General features: G+C 40.8%; 1 protein-coding gene across 1 annotated transcript; it reads left to right on the top strand.

Annotated features, from left to right (window-relative positions):
• Window positions 1–49: 49 nt before the first annotated feature.
• st8sia2 (ST8 alpha-N-acetyl-neuraminide alpha-2,8-sialyltransferase 2) lies at window positions 50–17,783 on the top strand. Its single transcript, XM_061677804.1, has 6 exons — window positions 50–1,014; window positions 5,041–5,088; window positions 5,747–5,884; window positions 6,666–6,923; window positions 11,425–11,718; window positions 16,456–17,783. Exons 1-6 carry the CDS (start codon window positions 590–592, stop codon window positions 16,766–16,768), a joined length of 1,476 nt encoding a protein of 491 aa, XP_061533788.1. The 5' UTR covers window positions 50–589; the 3' UTR covers window positions 16,769–17,783.
• Window positions 17,784–18,672: the final 889 nt, after the last annotated feature.

Consider the following 18,672-nt stretch of genomic DNA (forward strand, 5'->3'; position numbering starts at 1 on the left):
ATCTCATCAAATTTGAATTACAAGTACATTTTTGTTTTGTTTTTGACTTTATTTAACCAAGTCTGTTCTATTGAGACCCAATGACCCCCCCCCCCCCCCCCCCACCCATCAAGGGAAGCCTGGCCGAGACTGCAGTGTTATAACCTGTGCTAATTGTTAGCCCGTCTATGATTAATGCTAACACATACTGTAACGTAAAAACGTTTGCATGTTTTTACGTTACGAGTACGTGTTGGCATTAAGCTAGCAGGGGCATTCTTAAGGCAACATTGTGTGGTTGTTTTAAATACGCAACATGTAGTTCTCGTTGTTTGATGTTCAGTTTGACAGTAACCTTCAACTAAGGCGAGAAGTATTGTTCGTTATCTGCCAAAACGCTGCTTTTTTTGACGCGACTTAACTGCCACCATAAAGGCGCTCGTATCGAAACATTTTGCTCTCAAGTCAAAGCACAAAAAAAACTCGTATGTCAAGACCAGTGGCACTCAAAAGGGTTGGCACACCCCCCGGGCACCACAAAACTGGAAAATTCGTAACAATACGGGATGAGTAGCGAAAACTGCTGCACCACCTGCTCCTTTAAGACTGCATGTGGTCCACATCCATCTACGCCCCCCAACCCCCGCCCCCCTCCTCTGGAGGTGCCCGCTTTGAAAGTTGGACCGGGGAATTAGCGCTTCCACTGAAGAAGGCGGAGGAAGAGAACGGGGGTGGTCTCGTAGAGATTGGACTGCAGCATGTGTGGGTGGGCTCCAGTGATCACAACAAAGAGACACGCCACACGGGCAGACGTCGACATGCGAAGGAGAGGAAAGTGAACGCGCGGCAGGTTGGGGGGCGGAATGCCTGCTGGCGGACTCGCGGCGGTCCACACCTCCACCAAGTCCGCCGCCAAGCCCGGACCATGACGCCCACATCCCGCACGCTGCTCTTCCTCTTCGTCACACTACTCGTGCTTCTCCTCCTCATTGGTGATATCTCACAAGTGGAGCAAGAACGAAAACAAGAAGCCTCGTGAGTATAGCCGGCACTCTGTGTGTGTGTGTGTTCAATTGTGTCTAACATTCAGGTCTGAGCACTGATGATCATATGAAATGAATGGAAACGCAATTAATCCCCCTCACCACCACCCAAAAAAAACAAATTCGTATTTTGGGTGGTTTCTTTTCTTTCTTTCATACACTCAAATAGAGGTGCAACAATTAATCAGTTAGTCAACATCTATTTTGATCATCAATTCACGGTTTTAGAGACCTTGTTTACATGTAAAGTTGTCCAAATTCTCAGAATTCTAGCCTCTCAACGAAATATTCTCAGATTTCTGTAGTTCTCCATGAAAGCAGGCGGATTATCTTTGATTATCAAAACATAAATAAACCAACACTCACGTGGCTATATGTTTTTATCCTCTGCGAAGAACGACTAATATTACTGCAGCTTGCTGAGCAGTTGTCACTCGCAATAAATAAATCAGAAGCGTGCCAAAATCTAAATTTTGTGAGGCAGTTCATTTCAAATACTGAAAGGCATTATAGAGATGCACTACACGCACTCAGAATTAAATATTTCAGAATGTTTTAAATATGTAGAATTTGGTTTATAGCTTACAGCAAACAAAAACCCAAAATTCATCATCTATAGAAATGTTAATATTATGTAATAAGAAACAAGGAAAGTGTTTTTGAATGTAAAAATCTAACATTTCCCATAGGTGTGAATGTGAGTGCGAATGGTTGTCTGTTTGTATGTGCCCTGCGATTGGCTGGCAACCAGTTCAGGGTGTACCCCGCCTCCTGCCCGATGATAGCTGGGATAGGCTCCAGCGCGCCTGCGACCCTAGTGAGGATAAGCGGTAAAGGAAATGGGTGGATGGATGTATTGTTCTGCCCCCCTGGTGGCCAAGGAGCACACACAAGAAGGAGCAGTACGATGCCCATTGAATTATCATGATCTGAAAAGTCCATCCATCCATTTTCTGAGCCGCTTCTCCTCACTAGGGTCGCGGACATGCTGGAGCCTATCCCAGCTGTCATCGGGCAGGAGGCGGGGTACACCCTGAACTGGTTGCCAGCCAATCGCAGGGCACATACAAACAAACAACCATTCGCACTCAGAATCACGCCTACGGGCAATTTAGAGTCTCCAATTAATGCATGTTTTTGGGATGTGGGAGGAAACCGGAGTGCCCGGAGAAAACCCACGCAGCCACGGGGAGAACATGCAAACTCCACACAGGCGGGGCCGGGGATTGAACCCGGGTCCTCAGAACTGTGAGGCTGACAGCTCTAACCAGTCGTCCACCGTGCCGCTTGATCTGAAAAGTGTTGAATTAATTACATTCAATTTAATTGCGGTGTTATTGTATCTTTTTTAAAAAGTACAATGCTGTAAAGTGCTCTTTTTCTTATTAAAAAAACATGCTACAAAAAGTGTGTTAGTGTTTTTTCGGGCCCGCTGGAACGGATTATTGGCATTTGCATTCATTTCAATGAGGAAAGATAATTTGGGATACAAGTATTTTGTCATGGGAACTTTGAACTTGTAAATCAAGGGACCCCTGTACAAATATTATTATTTAGAGCCCAAAATCCAGAGTTTGTTATTTTCTAAGGTCTTTTTTTTTTTTTTTTTTTTTTTTTTCCCCCAAACTGTGAATTATGTAAAGTTGCATATTTGTGGTTTGTTTGTACATCTGCCGCAGCTGATGTAGGAGCGGCATACGCCGGCCGAGTCCCCAAGGGTTCGGCTGTTTGTCTTGCAGCAGCTTGCATGTGGGATCGGGCTACATTTGCATTGTTCAACACACAGCGAGAAAGGAAAAGAGGGCAACGGACTGGAAAAAGAAAAGGCTGCTCTTTCATTCTTTTCTTTCCCCTGGAATTGAATTTTGAAGCAGTGCAGCGGAAATCACCCCAGTCTCATTCACACACACACACACACCGAGTGGAGCGCCCTACCTACATCTTTCACATGCAACAATTCTTAATTATTTTTTTTTGGGTGGAGCAGATGAGCTTGTATTGGCTTGTGATTTCTCATGGGAAAACAAGAGGATGAAGAAGAAGAAGCACTTTGACCGCCGCCTGAATGAAGTTGCATACAATTACAACAATGGAGGTCGTAAAAAAGGGGGGAAGACGGCTTCACCTCTGCGTGACTCCGCCAGAGCTGGATCAAGCTCGTGCCAGACAGGCGCAGCAAAATATCAGAAACAGACCTCGGTATGATTCGGCGCAGCAAGCTGCAAACACATTAAAACCGCAATCTGAAATGCCCTACAATGTCACCAAAGCCCTGGCTTAATAGGAAAGTAGTAATTGGTGCCAAGAAAGTATGTTGTTTGCGGAAGTTACAGAGAGCTGCGTGTGTATGTAGAGGGTTTTTTTTTGTGTGTGGGGGGGGTCTGGAACAGATTCAAGAAGGAAAATACGGTCTTGACAACTGCTATTTTTACAGGTTGCGAAGGCAACATACACGCATATTTTTAATAAAATAAAATTGCAAATTGAATGCCCAACAGCAGTGATTCTCAGTGGTACTCGTACTAAAAGTGGTAAACAGGCTCCCTCTAGTGATACATAAAAGATTTACTGAATTCATTCTTAATGTATTTTCCGCACCCCTGAATTCAATGTTGAAACTATGCAGAATGTTACAGTGGCATGAATGTTTTTAGAATTTGTTAAGTTATATTTAACTTTTAAGTACAATATATTTGCATTTAGTCTTCTCGAAATGTTTGTTTTTAAACATTTATTTCGGTAATTTTTTTTTTTAACTTGTGTGCCATACATTTTAATTTAATCATTACATTTTTTATTTTCCGATATTTAAGTACAGTGTTAATGTTCAAACTGCAAAATATTAAAATAATAATGAACATACTTTTAAAAGAAAAACTGTTGCCTCGTTGTTGCTCAACGTAGAGGCCTACTACACTACTGTGTTTTATTGTTGGTCATTCTGGTGGTACTTCAAATGTATTTTTGAAGTATTTGAAGTATTTTTTGAGGTGGTACTTGGTGTGAAATGTTTGAGAACCACGGATCTAGATCATAATCTAGATCATGAATCGCGAAAATCTGCAATTGACGACCACACATAAAAGTTTGTAATTGCCTGGAGATGCCGAAAGATGCAAAGCACTTTTTTTTTTTTTCTTTTTTTTCCCTGAGATAAAGCTAGCACTAAGATGCCCCCAGATAGCGGCAAAAAATAATTTTACACGTCGGCGAGTTCTAGGCAAATAACTCGGGATAGGTTATAAAATGAGTTTGAAATTTTGAGTTTGAAATTGGATCAGAGTTTGTGATATTGTTACCCTTGTAGCAATGACCTACGTCATTTTTGAAAAACAAGAAGAAAAACAAATCAATAAACAAGTCATTGCCTCGATTCAAATTTAGCAGATTACTGTGACCTGGATGAGTGAGACTCTTATGCACACATAAAGTACAGTAAAAAAATAAAAATAACTAGCACCTTGATAATTTGTATTGATATTGTGCCAGTAAGTTAAAAGTGGCTTAGGCAATTATGCTATCAGACTAATGATATATTTACAGTTTAAGATATTAATATAGGTAATTCTAAAAATTTGAGGGTGACAATTACTCTGTTTTTTTCATTATTTGCAGCAGAATAGCCGGTGTTTCCTGTATTATCTTAATATTTGCAGCTCTTGTATTGGATCTGATTACATTATTATTATTATTTTTTTATGTGTTCCTAATGTAGTGGCCCATAAACGCACATCCAAAAGCACATAGGAACATTCAAGCGCCATCACCAGTGCGCCTCCAGTCGATATAACGCGGCTCCTTTCGTGTTCCATGGCTGCTCATTACTGCGGCCGATGGGCCCATGGTGGATTGGTCTAAAAATACCTGCTTAATGTGTGCCTTTCACCTTCATTCGTTCTCACAGTGAAGACCTACAAGTGTGGCTTAGTAACACCCATTCATCCAATTATTATTATTATTATTTTTTTTTTTTGAAGCATTCTCACTCAAGTCACAACTCTTGTTTCTGTATTTGTAGAAATACCGGCCAGGCAAAGATGAAGCGGCTCTTCCCCAGACCACGAAGGTCTGTAACGCAATCATCCATCAGCGCGTACACACCTGCTTATATAATACATGATGCGATTTATACACACCGGGCTCATGGGAATCCGGTTGCCACTGGGATGTAATTGTCAGTTGGCAGCCTCGAATAGCCCAGAGAGTGCTTCTCGCCGAGTATCTGTTTACTGTTTATTTGGAGGAGGCAGCTGCTATTCCTGCCAAGCCGCTGTATTCACTCTCCATTTAAAAAAAAAAAAAAAAAAAAAAAAAAAAAAAAAAAGTTTATAATTGCCTATATTATTAGTTTGACGTAAACCCTGAATATACGCCAAACTAAGATCCCAAAAACACTTTTAAATATCAAACTCATCTCACAACTTTACCTTTAAAAATAAATGAGAGCGAACCAGACTAAACACATTTGAGCCTCATTCCTACGCCGCTGCTATTTCTTTTCATAACATGGATGTCGGTAATTCAACTGAAATTATGTGTGAGAATAAAATGAACCAAATCCTGCGGTACCGATAGCTGGACCTGCCAACGCTCTCATTTCAAATGTATCATTTCAAATCAGCCTCCAGTGTTTTTACCATTAATAACCCCGCAGGCTTACTGTTATATTGTGCTTAATTCACAAAAATAAAACGCAACAAATGCGGTCTTGTGTTCGCATGTAGAAAGACGGCAGCGCGTGTGGAAAGCACTTCGTTGGCAACACGGGCTGAAATAAATCACCTTCCCCCAGGCTTCAATAACAGCGCCAAGCTCCTATCATCCAGCTGGACTTTCAACAAGACCCTGTCCAAGCTCATCAGGTACCCTTATTACATGTTGTTGTTTTTTTTTCAATCAGAAAAATATTGTACTGAAACATTAAAACATACAGTCATGACATACCTAAATAGAATGTAAACAAGCAGTTTCAGCTCATATTTTTCATGCTTCAATTCAATGAACGTTGTGCTGCTCCTTTTGGTGTGTGGGCCTTAGCCACCAGGGGGCAGCAGGATAAATAAGTACTTATAGATTTGGTGGTGCGACACAGAAGAAGACCGTCTTAACCCAACTGCAAAAATATTAGTTAATTTTTGCAGAGCACAACGAATATGATTATATTGTTATACTGTCCACTAGCTTCATGCTAACACACGACTCAAAAAGCCAAAACTTGCATTGATGGTTGTTAACCTTTAAGCAGCAGCTATTTTAACACAAACGGTACAGCGAAAAACAACGAATATTACTGCAATTTACTGAGACGCTTAGTTGTGACCGTCTTCTTCGTGTATCGTGTATTTCTGTAGGAGCGGCTCAATGTCAATCGGCCTCGAACCAAGACATCATGATGCACAAACTGTTTAATTTTTACATTCTACTACAATGTGTTAGTACTGTACATTTTTATAAAGTCCAATACAGTGGAGTGCTATTTTTGTTATTAAGAAAACATGTTACAACATTTCGTCTTGGTTATTTTGGGGGGCTGGAACACACAGATGCATTTCAAAAACGACGACTTGTGTCTCACAAAACTAAGTTGAGTCACTCGTAAGATGAGGTACCACTGTTTTTTTGTTGGTTTTTTTTGTTCCCTAGGAAGAACATCCTAAGATTCCTCGACCCGGAGCGAGACATCTCCATCCTGAAGGGCTCGCTGAGACCCGGAGATGTCGTCCATTACGTCTTCGACCGCCACAGCACCACAAACATCTCAGAAAACCTCTACCGTCTTTTGCCGAGCGTGTCGCCCATGAAGAACCAGCACCATCGGCTGTGCGCCGTCGTGGGGAACTCGGGCGTCCTGCTCAACAGCGGCTGCGGCCCGCAGATCGACTCCCATGACTTTGTCATTAGGTATTTCTTTGATTCAGGCTGCATTAACACCACGGGCTTCAAGTGACATTTCAATTTTAAAAATCGCTAGTAATTTAGTTCACATGCAGTTTCGTAAGGGAATAAAATGCAAAAATAACGGCGTATCTTTTGCGGGAAACAAGAAATTTGATGATATTTCAAATGAAACGACAGCTTAGATCAGGGATGTCAAATTCAATTTTGTTGTGGACCACATTGTAGTAACGGTTTCCCTCAGAGGGCCGTGTTAAATTTATAATTTTCCCTCATCATATTATTACATATATACAATAAGTTGAAGGAATTGTATAGTTTTGAAATCAGAAGTCAAGGATTATAGTTTTGATATTGTTCAAGTTACTCAAAAAAGGAGTTTGGTTTATTTGTTACATTTGACAATTAGAAATTTTAGATGCATGCATTAATTTGCTTTGGCGGGCCATGTGAAATGACGTGGCGGACCCGATCTGGCCCCGGGCCATGAGTTTGACACCTGTGGCTTCGATCTTTTCTTTTTGAGGAAAGTGTCACACCAATATTTGTCTTCTTTTTGTGAAAGTAAAGTGCAACAATAAGAGTCAGAAACGTAAATGACAGTACAAGATCAGACCAAGATCTTTTTGCCCACCATTAATGTGACCTATAACCTGTATAACTCATTTGAAAAAAATCTTCTTGAGAGAGGAAGTAAAAAAAAATAAACTGAGATCGTGTGGTTGCACAAGTGTGCACACCCGCTTATAACTGGGGATATGGCTGAATGGCTTCAGAATTAACCAATCACATTAAAAGCCATTTTAAATTCTAGTCAACGCATACCTACCTCTCTGATTAACCCAAAATGAAGTTCAGATGTTCTAGTAGGCTATTCCTGACATTTTATTTTGCTTTCTAGCAGAAGCCTGGACATTTTGTGCTAACGCTGACTGACATTTGGAACTGTACATAATTCCCTCCACCTTGACTAATGAACCAGCAACCCCAAACAATGATTCTGCCACCACCATGCTTCACTGTAGGCACGGTGTTCTTTTAGTGATGAGCAGTGTTGGGTTTGCGCCAAACATACCTTTTTGGAATTATGGCCAGAAAGTTCATCCTTGGTGGAAGGAATTATGAACAGTTGAAATAGCGGTCACAAAACCTTCTGAATGCCAATAGAAGGCAGGAAAAGCCTACTAGAAGAGCTGACGTTTACTTGCGGTTTACCAGAGGCACTTGCTGACTCCCATTTAACATGAGTTTGTGTGACTTTAGAGGCATATTTCTTTCCAAACAACTTTGTTTGGACTCCGAATTGATGAACCTTTGCGCTGTTTGACATTGGAGGTTCTGCTCCATTCGTGTCAGGCGCAGACGTTTCCACTTGGACTCACTTGCGAGGCAACATGCAAGTTAAAATTGGGCCGTAATTGAGATGAAATAATTAATTCAGGTTTGGAGTGGCTGCTTCCTGTTTTAAAGAGACTTTTTTGTTTTTCCATCATGAGTTCAAGTTTGAAATCCACCACAATCAGTCAGAGACCAATTAAAAGCACACTTATATGCAAGACTGACATTTTGTGCATGCATTTTAGATGAAGCTGAGCACTCGCAGGGGTCCTATTCTCATTTACTCAACGTTTGTGTGTGTGTGTGTGTGTGTGTGTGGATGCGTGCGTGTGTGTGTGTACGTGAAACCATCAGCCGCCTCTGATTAGTGTTTGGCTTTAATCACAGGAATGGCAGATTGCGCTATTCATCACTAGTTTTTCCTGTCAATGGAGGACTATAAATCTGTCCGTGATGCTAATGTGATGGCAGATGCAAACAAAAAGCGTCCAGGTTGGTATTCTGTGACCGTCGCGACTCAAACTAACACCGTATGAAACATCTGGTGTAAAGACAGCAAGCAGGATGTCAGCACTCCCATCCAACTGATTGATTGCTAGCTGAAAAAGGGCCACAACCTTTTTATTACATTTTTTTTTTCATTATTCCTACACTGTATGCCGTCTTTTCTCTTGTCTCCTCCTGCATGCTGATGAGAAAAGGTCATGACTCTCACCAACACGTTCAGCATGATAACGACGGCAACGGCTGTAACAAAAGGGATGCGGCTTTTCTTTAATGAGCCAAAGAATTGACTCGGCTCGTCGCGTGTGTGTCAGACAAACGGGATCAATGTCAGCCGACTGTGTTCGGGGTCCTTGTGCAGTTTTTACAGCAGCGGAGATGGGAGACCATTGACAGCCGACAGTGTGCCGTCCTTGTGAAACCTCCGCTCAGAAGAAAAATAATCCATATCATCCAAAATGTGTCTATTTTGTTCGGAATGCACTGATTTTAAGACCTACAAATGTACTAAAGTTGAATATAAAGTTGGGTCGTGCGGATATTTCGGTACCAAGCGCATGTCTCTATCTATTCCTTGGGATACAGCAAAAGGGTACTTTTTCGGGAGAGCTAAAAATGAGTTTATGAGCCGTAACTTTGAATATATCGATTTTTTTTTTTAATTCAATAAATGTATTAAAGTTGAATATAAATAAGGCTGTTGTGGACATGTTGATAGCAAAAGCATGTCTGAAGCTGTTATAGTTCTTGAGATACAGCTTGTACATACACACCTCTGAAGGTCCACATGTGATGACCAGAAAATGGGTTTATCAGTCATGATTTGGAAAATACTGATTTTCTACTTCACAAATATATTGAAACTAGATATAAACTTGAATATTGCGGGGGCTTTGTTTTGTATCTGTTACAGTTCTGGAGATATGAGAATTTGACATACGCAATGTGAAATAAGATGGTATTCATTGAAACAACCCTACCTCTACACGCTTGTGGTCTTGATTTTGTATAGACTGAACTGTTTTATAAGTGTTTCATACAGTGGGTACGGAAAGTATTCAGGCCCCCTTAGATTTTTCACTCTTTATGTTGCAGCCATTTGCTAAAATCATTTGTTTATTTTTTCCTCTTTAATGTAAACACAGCACCCCATATTGACAGAACAAAACAGAATTGTTGACATTTTTGCAGTTATTAAAAAGAAAAACTGAAATAATATATATATTATAATAAAAATAATATAAGTATTCAGACCCTTTGCTGTGACACTCATATATTTAACTCTGGTGCTGTCCATTTCTTCTGATCATCCTTAAGATGGTTCTACACCTTCATTGGAGTGCAGCTGTGTTTGATTATACTGATTGGACTTGATTAGGAAAGCCACACACCTGTCTACGTAAGACCTTACAGCTCACAGTGCATGTCAGAGCAAATGAGAATCATGAGGTCAAAGGAACTGCCTGAAGAGCTCAGAGACAGAATTGTGGCAAGGCACAGATCTGGCCATGGTTACAAAAAAGAATTCTGCTGCACTTAAGATTCCTAGGAGCACAGTGGCCTTGGTGAGAGAGGTAAAGAAGAACCCAAAGATCACTGTGGCTGAGCTCCAGAGATGCAGTCGGGAGATGGGAGAAAGTTCTAGAAAGTCAACCATCACTGCAGCCCTCCACCAGTCGGGGCTTTATGGCAGAGTGGCCCGACGGAAGCCTCTCCTCAGTGCAAGACACATGAAAGCCCGCATGGAGTTTGCTAAAAAAAAAAAAAAAAAAAAATAAAAAAACACCTGAAGGACTCCAAGATGGTGAGAAATTAGATTCACTGGTCTGATGATACCAAGATAGAACTTTTTGGTCTGAATTCTAAGCGGCATGTGTGGAGAAAACCAGGCACTGCTCATCACCTGCCCAATACAGTCCCAACAGTGAAGCATGGTGGTGGCGGCATCATGCTGTGGGGGTGTTTTTCAGCTGCAGGGACAGGATGACTGGTTGCAATCGAAGAAAAGATGAATGCGGCCAAGTACAAGGATATCCTGGACGAAAACCTTCTCCAGAGTGCTCAGAACCTCAGACTGGGCCGAAGGTTCACCTTCCAACAAGACAATGACCCTAAGCACACAGCTAAAATACCGAAGGAGTGGCTTCAGAACAACTCCGTAACTGTTCTTGAATGGCCCAGCCAGAGCCCTGACCTAAACCCAATTGAGCATCTCTGGAGAGACCTGAAAATGGCTGTCCACCAACGTTCACCATCCAACCTGACAGAACTGGAGAGGATCCGCAAGGAGGAATGGCAGAAGATCCCCAAATCCAGGTGTGAATATGGGGTGGTGTGTGTACATTAATGAGGGGGAAAAAATGAACTAAACGATTTTAGCAAATGGCTGCAATATAACAAAGAGTGAAAATTTTAAGGGCGTCTGAATACTTTCCGTACCCAATGTATGTGTCACCGATACGTAGAATTACTCAAAATAAACCACAGAACAAGTGGAAATCATCCGCAAAGTCAAGAAAGGGAAGTGTTGTCGGGAAAAACACACTGATCGAGGTGGCTAACAATCACAGGCCAATCACAGGTCTCAATGTGCTTTGAGTAGGAACTGACAACACTTTAAGATTCAGATCCATACGTACAAATACTCAGCTCTCCTTGTTTGAAGGTGCAACCTGGCCCCAGTGGAGGAATACTCTCAAGACGTGGGGCATCGTACCAACTTGGTGACCATGAACCCTTCCGTGGTGCAGCGAGCGTTCCAGGACCTCGCGGACGACGAGTGGCGGCTGCGCTTCGTGCGACGGCTTCAGAGCCTCAGCGGCAGCGTGCTGTGGATCCCGGCCTTCATGGCCAAAGGAGGAGAGGAGCGCGTGGAGTGGGCCCTGCGTCTAATCCTGCAGCACACCGCGGACGTGCGCACCGCATTCCCCTCGCTGCGCCTGCTGCACGCCGTCAGAGGGTAAGGTGCCGCTCGGCATGTGAAGCAGCAGCGTAATGAAGAAGCCGAGAAACTCCAATCTCCTGCCCGAGTACTTGTTTTGAATTTTAAACGCTCGGGGAAAACAATACGACAAGGCTTCTCTGATTCTTTGTGGTCACAAGCGAAATGTGAGATCAGATTGAAAAAAATATAAAACTGTAATCCCGAGCTATGCGAGTCCCTGACAATAGATTGAGCAGAATTAAACGGAAGTGCTTGGTGGTATTTCTAAATAACATTCGAAAAACAACAGAAGACATTCATTCATTATACAGAGAACCACCAAGGATCATAAAGAATCAACACCATGCTTGTAGCATGTACATAATCATGAACCCATGCTACGTAAACAACTGTATTCAGTTTCTAACTACATTATACGTGTTTGAAGATAATTGTTGAGATGGGGCAAAAACTGAGAACTGTGTAGTACTGAATTGTGGAGATAAAGCGTTAAACTGATTTCACCATTTCAGTTTCTCTAATTTATTGGGTGTGGCTAAAATGGGGCCCAGTGACCTCCCCCACTTTGTAAGAACTTGAGCGCCTTCATTCACATCAATGGTTATCTGGCGCAATTGTGACATGAAGTTAGCGAGCTAGCCATGGCTACAACCCAGAAATGCATCTTCCCTTCTGATAGTCCACTGGTGTGGCCGCTTTAGAGTGCCTTGTTGTCAGTCAGCTGTGAGTGTGCGCATGCTATGGAGAAAAAAAGAAACAAGTTCAACATAGACCAGGACTTTGAGCTGGCGTTGTAGTCGTGGTGTCAAAAAGCCCGACGATGACCCGGTGGGATAATTTCCAGCCAGTGGAGGCTTTAAACTGATATATTTTAAACATGTAGGGATGTCTCGGCATAAGAAACATGCTACACGAAGTAGCATCCATTTATCACTGGGGCGTGGTTTCACCCATTCAGTGGACACGCCCACAGCGTTTGAGAACAGAGACAAAGGCTTGATTTAACAACGTGTCAAATTTAGAAGACATTTATTGTCACTTTACACTGTCACTGTTTAATTATTCAACACATACAAACAACCTTCACGTGAAGCTCATCAATAGTCTTAGCTAGCATACTGGCCTAAATAACAGCTAGCACGAACGGACGCGACGTCACACATGGACAAACAAATACAGTATGCGCGCTAGCACTTTACACAGTGTTAAGTCATTATTAGGGAATACAGGCAAAATGTAACAGCAAAGTAGGCGACACACGCTGTTAGTTACTGCATCCCAAGAGATGAAGAAACAGTTTAGCTTTAGCTTTAACTTAGCTTTAGCTTTAACTTAGCTTTAAACCTAACAACAACACGAAGATGCTATCACACCGCGGCAACTTTTATTGCTGAACACAAAAACAGTGAATAGATGTTTTTAGGTTTTCTTTTTTTTTTTTTTTTTTTTTTTTTATAATGTTTCTGTTTTTTTTAACAGAAGATAGGTCCCAAAAACAAATCAACGGATGAATACACTGACGGACGGACAGACAAATGAATATGCACTGGCCGACTGTATCGATCAAAACAGCAGCATTATTATCTTTGCCAGCTTTACCACCAGTCTTCTCTTTTCATGCTTTCTAAAATGCCAAAGCTATTCCTTGAATTGGGTCTTCAGAGTCGAATATCTGTGACCTTTGTTGACTGAGCCGCAATCCGAATTTCATTAACTCGATCGATTTCCTGTGTGTTTAAATGATTCTGCTTGACGTTGAGACTTGCTTAATACTGCAAATAATGACCACGCTTTTCTCAGTCTACTCTTTTTGTGTTGAATTACTTTCAAGCTGGCCACAGATTTCTTTTAACAATTTCAATCCATCATCATCGCCTTCTGGCTGTTATGAAAACCTGATATGTTTTGTTTTTTTTCATGGTTCTGTCATTGCCTCTTTCTCATGATGAGCACACTGCTGGGGAGCCTTCATTTTTTCGCCTCGTTAAAGAAAAAAAACATCTCTGGTCAGATACTAAATGATGCTATTTGACATAGCCCCGCTAACAAGCGCACCACGACTTTTGCCATTAACCGTCTGTGTGCTCAGCACTTTCACTCCCCTGAAATGTTCTTGTCGACGGAAGCCAAAAATATATAAATATTTTTTCTGTAAGGCTGCGAAATAAGTGCTTTCCTGACCTTGCTATTTTTCAGCAAGCATCAGCTCTTATGTGCCTAGTGCACTTCAGTGCATAGACAAAATTCCAATATTTTTCGCTAAACAATCAGCTATGCAACTTTGAGTGTGCGTATACCAGCAAAGTAGTGAACCTTTTATTGTATGCAAAATCCACATCTGAAATGCCAACATCATTTTTGTGAGTATCCCTTGAATCCGAGTTAAATTACATACACATTAAACAAGCGGCTCCTCTGCACCACTAAAAAGTCCGATGACAACATGTGAGAGTAATAGAACATTTTATAGCACAACTCATTTCAGTGTGTTCCTGTACCATCCATAGTCAATCGCAACACTTGGGACTAGATTATTCAAGAGCGACTCCAGTTCGTCTGATCAAGAATAATAGCGACGTGTGAAGCCGAATGGATGAATCTCCCCCTTTGAAAATCACATACATGAAACAGCCGTGGGGAAAAAAATATATAAAATGGAAAACTTATTTTAAGAGATGTATCATTGTGGTATGTGTGCAAATATTTGGTCACTTATCATAAGACCTCAGAGTTTCCTTTTTCTGCTTCATTTTCATGATGACTGAGTGATTATGAGGAAGATACTTTAGAAAGCGCTTTATGGTCATATTGACCCATGTGCTCTGGCCACGCACTGAGTTCAATTAAAATCCCCTCATATGTTTTCAGCAAAAATACGTGGCAGGGCAAAAACGAGAGCCTCCTTGGAGGAGGTAATTAGACCTTCCTGCCCGCTTGTCAGAATTCCAAATTACCTGCTAGTGTGGTATTGGATTTTCAACCTGCGTGTGTGTCTTTCATGGCACACGAACTGCTATGAATAACACACAACCTCTGAGTAACAACATAAAGGATGTGCCAAATGCCCGGCTGCCCGCAGGTTCTGTAATGAACTGTGAACTGCGTGTGTGTGCTAATGTTTCTGTGTGTGTATGGTTTACTTTCAAAGAAAGTTTGCTGACTAAAAAAAAAAATACACTACCTCTCATGATTTATACAAATTTGAGAAATGATATACAGTACAGCTCTGGGGGAAAAAGAAGGAAAAAAAAAACACTGGACCTTTTTTGATATGACCATTTTATGATGTCTGCATATTTTACATTGAAAAATGAGCTCACATCACGCCACTAAACAAAAATGGCACAAAAAGTGGATACATGGGAAATGATGTCCCTTCTGCCATCTGGTGGATGAGTATTGCTCTGCTTGTCACTACATGTAGCTGGCATAAATAGTTGAGCATCATATCATTTGTGTTGGATAAATAATTTTCAGAGCAATTAAAGTGAAATTGAAAAATTCACCCCACGATCTGGTTGGGAATCAAAGCTCTAAATGACAATATTTGTACAGTGGCGCCTTGAGATACGAGTGACTCGACTTACGAGTTTTTCGCTTTGACTTGCAAGCACAAACTTCAGATAAAAGCGCTGTATGATGGCAGTGTCGGGTAGAATCAGTAAATACTCTTCCAAAAAAAGAAGCTTTAAGCTGTTTATTCTTTAGCTTAGCCTTTAGTCTGCTACTTGAGGCTAATGCTAACAGGCAATGATTAGCATTTATGTGGTTGTGTTGTAAGCCTCAAATCAAATGGTGCAGCAACCCATGTAGACAGACAATATAGCAGGTACTCACAGTCATATACTATATTCTGTATCCTCTGTATTTGGGATTTATGTTGTAAGTAGTTTATAAAATAAAACAAACAAATGATAATTTTACTCAAACATAAATACCAAAATAACAAACTCGATAACTTTGTTGTTGCCTCGTCATTTATTCCAGAACTGTATAATGAACTATGATGCCATCTGGTCGAATTTTGGTGTTGTAATTCCTTGATTGTGGATTTATGTATTTTCTTTCGTGTTTGGGATGTCCTGTTTTGTTGCCGGTTCTTGAATGCACTTCAGGAGCAGTCAAAAGTGAAAGTATGTTTCTGCTTCTTGCTTGATGCAGCTACCCATAGTCCCTGTAGCCTACTTTGCCGTTACAATTTCCCTGAATTCCCTAACATTTCTTATTGTGTGTAAATGCCAAAAGGTGAGTTGACTGACTTATACTATTAGTGTAAAGTGCTGGTGCGCATGAGTGCCACGTCAGTCTGTGCTAGGGTTATATTTAGGCTAAATATGCTAGCTAACTCTATTGAAGAGTCCCATGAATTAAATTTTTCAAATGTTCTCTAATAAACACAGTTGTTTATGTAACATGGGTTCATAATTGTGTACATGCTAGATGTTGATGCTTTTACGATCCTCAAGGTTTTAAGTGCTTTGCTTCCATTTTGTGGCATCTACACGCAATTACAAAACCCCTGTTAGAGGTCAGGCGCATCAATTAATTGAAAATGACACCAAGCGGTTCAAATTAATACATCACTATCGATTGTTGCGTGCGTATGTGCGTACCTGGGATACAGATTTTGAGATGCTCTGAGTTGGCTAATTAGAAACACTGCAGACTTTAAAGTTTTTTATTTTTTGTTCTTAACACACTTTCTTGTATAGCTATTAGCTACAGTTATTAAATCGCCGTCTTTGTTTATAGGTACTGGCTGACCAACAAGGTCCACATCAAGCGTCCGACCACAGGGCTCCTCATGTACACCATGGCGACCCGCTTCTGCGAGGAGATCCATCTCTACGGCTTTTGGCCTTTCCCCCACGACGCGGAGGGCAAAGCGGTCAAGTACCACTATTACGACACTCTCAAATACGAGTACACCTCCAGCGCCAGCCCGCACACCATGCCTCTGGAGTTTCGGACTCTCAACGCTTTGCACCGACAGGGGGCGCTGCGGCTTCACACCGGGAGCTGCGATGCTGAGACAGGACCGCAGAAGGAGAGCCAAAAGAACTAGAAGAGTGGAATATCACCATGGAAACAGTCCTTGGTATGAGCATGTGGACTACTTTAATATCAACTTTCGTTTGAAAAAAAATTTCTGTAAGTGCAGCGTGACCCTTTTTCTATCCCGAGCTCTTTTTGATGTTAAATTTACAAAGCAGTTGTTGACTAAAACTGTGGTACAAGTCATGAATGAGAATATATGAAATCATATCCCTTAGTTAACTCAACAGTTCTCAAACATTTTACACCAAGTACGACGTAAAAAAATCAAAATCAAAACAAATCTTCAAATAACATGACCAACATTCAAATGCAGCAGCATAGTAGGCCTTCATCAAAAACCAAACGGATGTTTCATTCCTAAGAAGTCAATATTATGTTTTAAGACAATGTAACATTTTGCAGTTTGGACATCAATACTGTGCTTGAATATAGGAAAATAAATGATTCCATTAAAATGTATTACACACAAGTTAAATAAAAATTGCGCATAAATAAATGTTAAAAAAAAAAACAGTACTTCAAGATTCAATGCAAGTGTATTGAATTTAACGTTAAATACAACTGAACCATACTAAGACAAATATTTTTGTGTGTGTCCCACTCGAGGGAGCCCGCGTACCACTAGTCAAAATCACTGTCAGTCTTAACTCATTGAATGGAAGTACAGGAGGTCCTCGGTTTATGACGCAGTTGGAGTCCGACAGCGGCGACACAACCCGAATGTTGGGACGCGCAAACGCAAGTCAAAACAACAGTTACTATTTGTGTGAAAAACACTTCCAGGCCATAACTATAAACCAATCCAATGAAAACCAGTATGGCGGTAACTGAGTGTGCCTTCTTGTGTCTCCGTGACCAGTTCAAAGATTATTGCATGCTGTCCGTAACCTCGATTAATCGGTTCAACCTTGGACAATCATAAACCGAGGACCCCGTCCGTCACAGTGTATATTTAGAATGGATTTGAAACTAATTTGCTCCTGCAGTTTACAGTTTGCGCCACAAGACGATAGAAGCACTGAAACCACAATCAAAATCTTTACCTTTTTTTTTTTTTTTCTTTAAAAGACGGTCTTTTCAAAACGGTTCCCTACTTTCACAGCTTTGTGCCTGACCAAAATGTCGAAGGGATCACGTTGCATTACCGAGGGAGCCGAATGAAGAAAAGGGAGAATGTAGTATTATATCGCGCCTCCCTGAGAATCAAAGTAGGAGTGTAGCAGCTGTCCACACAGCCCTGTTTGTGTAGACTTAACCAATAGTCAACTCAGTTAAAAGATTGTCAAGAACACCAGCTCTTAGAATCTAATTATCAAAATGAATGTACAAGGTATATATTCTTAGAATTGAGTCCCTTTATGTGCTTTAAATGAATAACGCAAGTTAATTAACAGTGAGATGATGAAGGAATCACTTTAGTGTGCTTATGTGGGGGCTTGGGGTGAATTAATGTTGTTGTTGTTGTTGTGCCTGAAACCAATGTACAGTATTTAAGCAGGTATTGATGGGATATAACATAACGAGTAGTATTAGGACCACACTGAAAAGAAAATAACGGTACTATGAAAGGTGAAAAATATTCATGAAGGCAAAATTTGGCAAGAAAAACAAACATATTTTCTCTAAATATCGTCGTAATATTATACAAACTCATACTTTTATGATCGTCCAAAGAGCAGAAAAGTATAATGCAAGCATAAAGTGGTACTAAAAAAAAGTTGAAAAGTGAGTACTGCACGTTTTTAGTGAAGTTTTAATCAGTATTAATATCAATACCCTTTTTCATTCATTTATTTCATCAAAAAGTATGGAAGTTTTAAAGTAAGCCGTAAGGAGTAAAAAATGTCAGAATATTACAAGGAATTTCCTCAATTTACAATAAAGTTGTCATAGCACAAAAAAGTTGTCATT

The sequence above is a fragment of the Phycodurus eques genome, chromosome 5, assembly GCF_024500275.1.
Source record: "Phycodurus eques isolate BA_2022a chromosome 5, UOR_Pequ_1.1, whole genome shotgun sequence".
Classification (NCBI taxonomy): Eukaryota; Metazoa; Chordata; class Actinopteri; order Syngnathiformes; family Syngnathidae; genus Phycodurus; species Phycodurus eques.

Coding starts and splice junctions, on each gene's coding strand:
- st8sia2 (XM_061677804.1), top strand. CDS start 590: ATGTGGTCCACATCCATCTACGCCCCCCAACCCCCGCCCCCCTCCTCT. Junction 6,924..11,424: donor TCCCATGACTTTGTCATTAG/GTATTTCTTTGA, acceptor CCTTGTTTGAAG/GTGCAACCTGGCCCCAGTGG. Junction 11,719..16,455: donor CTGCTGCACGCCGTCAGAGG/GTAAGGTGCCGC, acceptor CTTTGTTTATAG/GTACTGGCTGACCAACAAGG.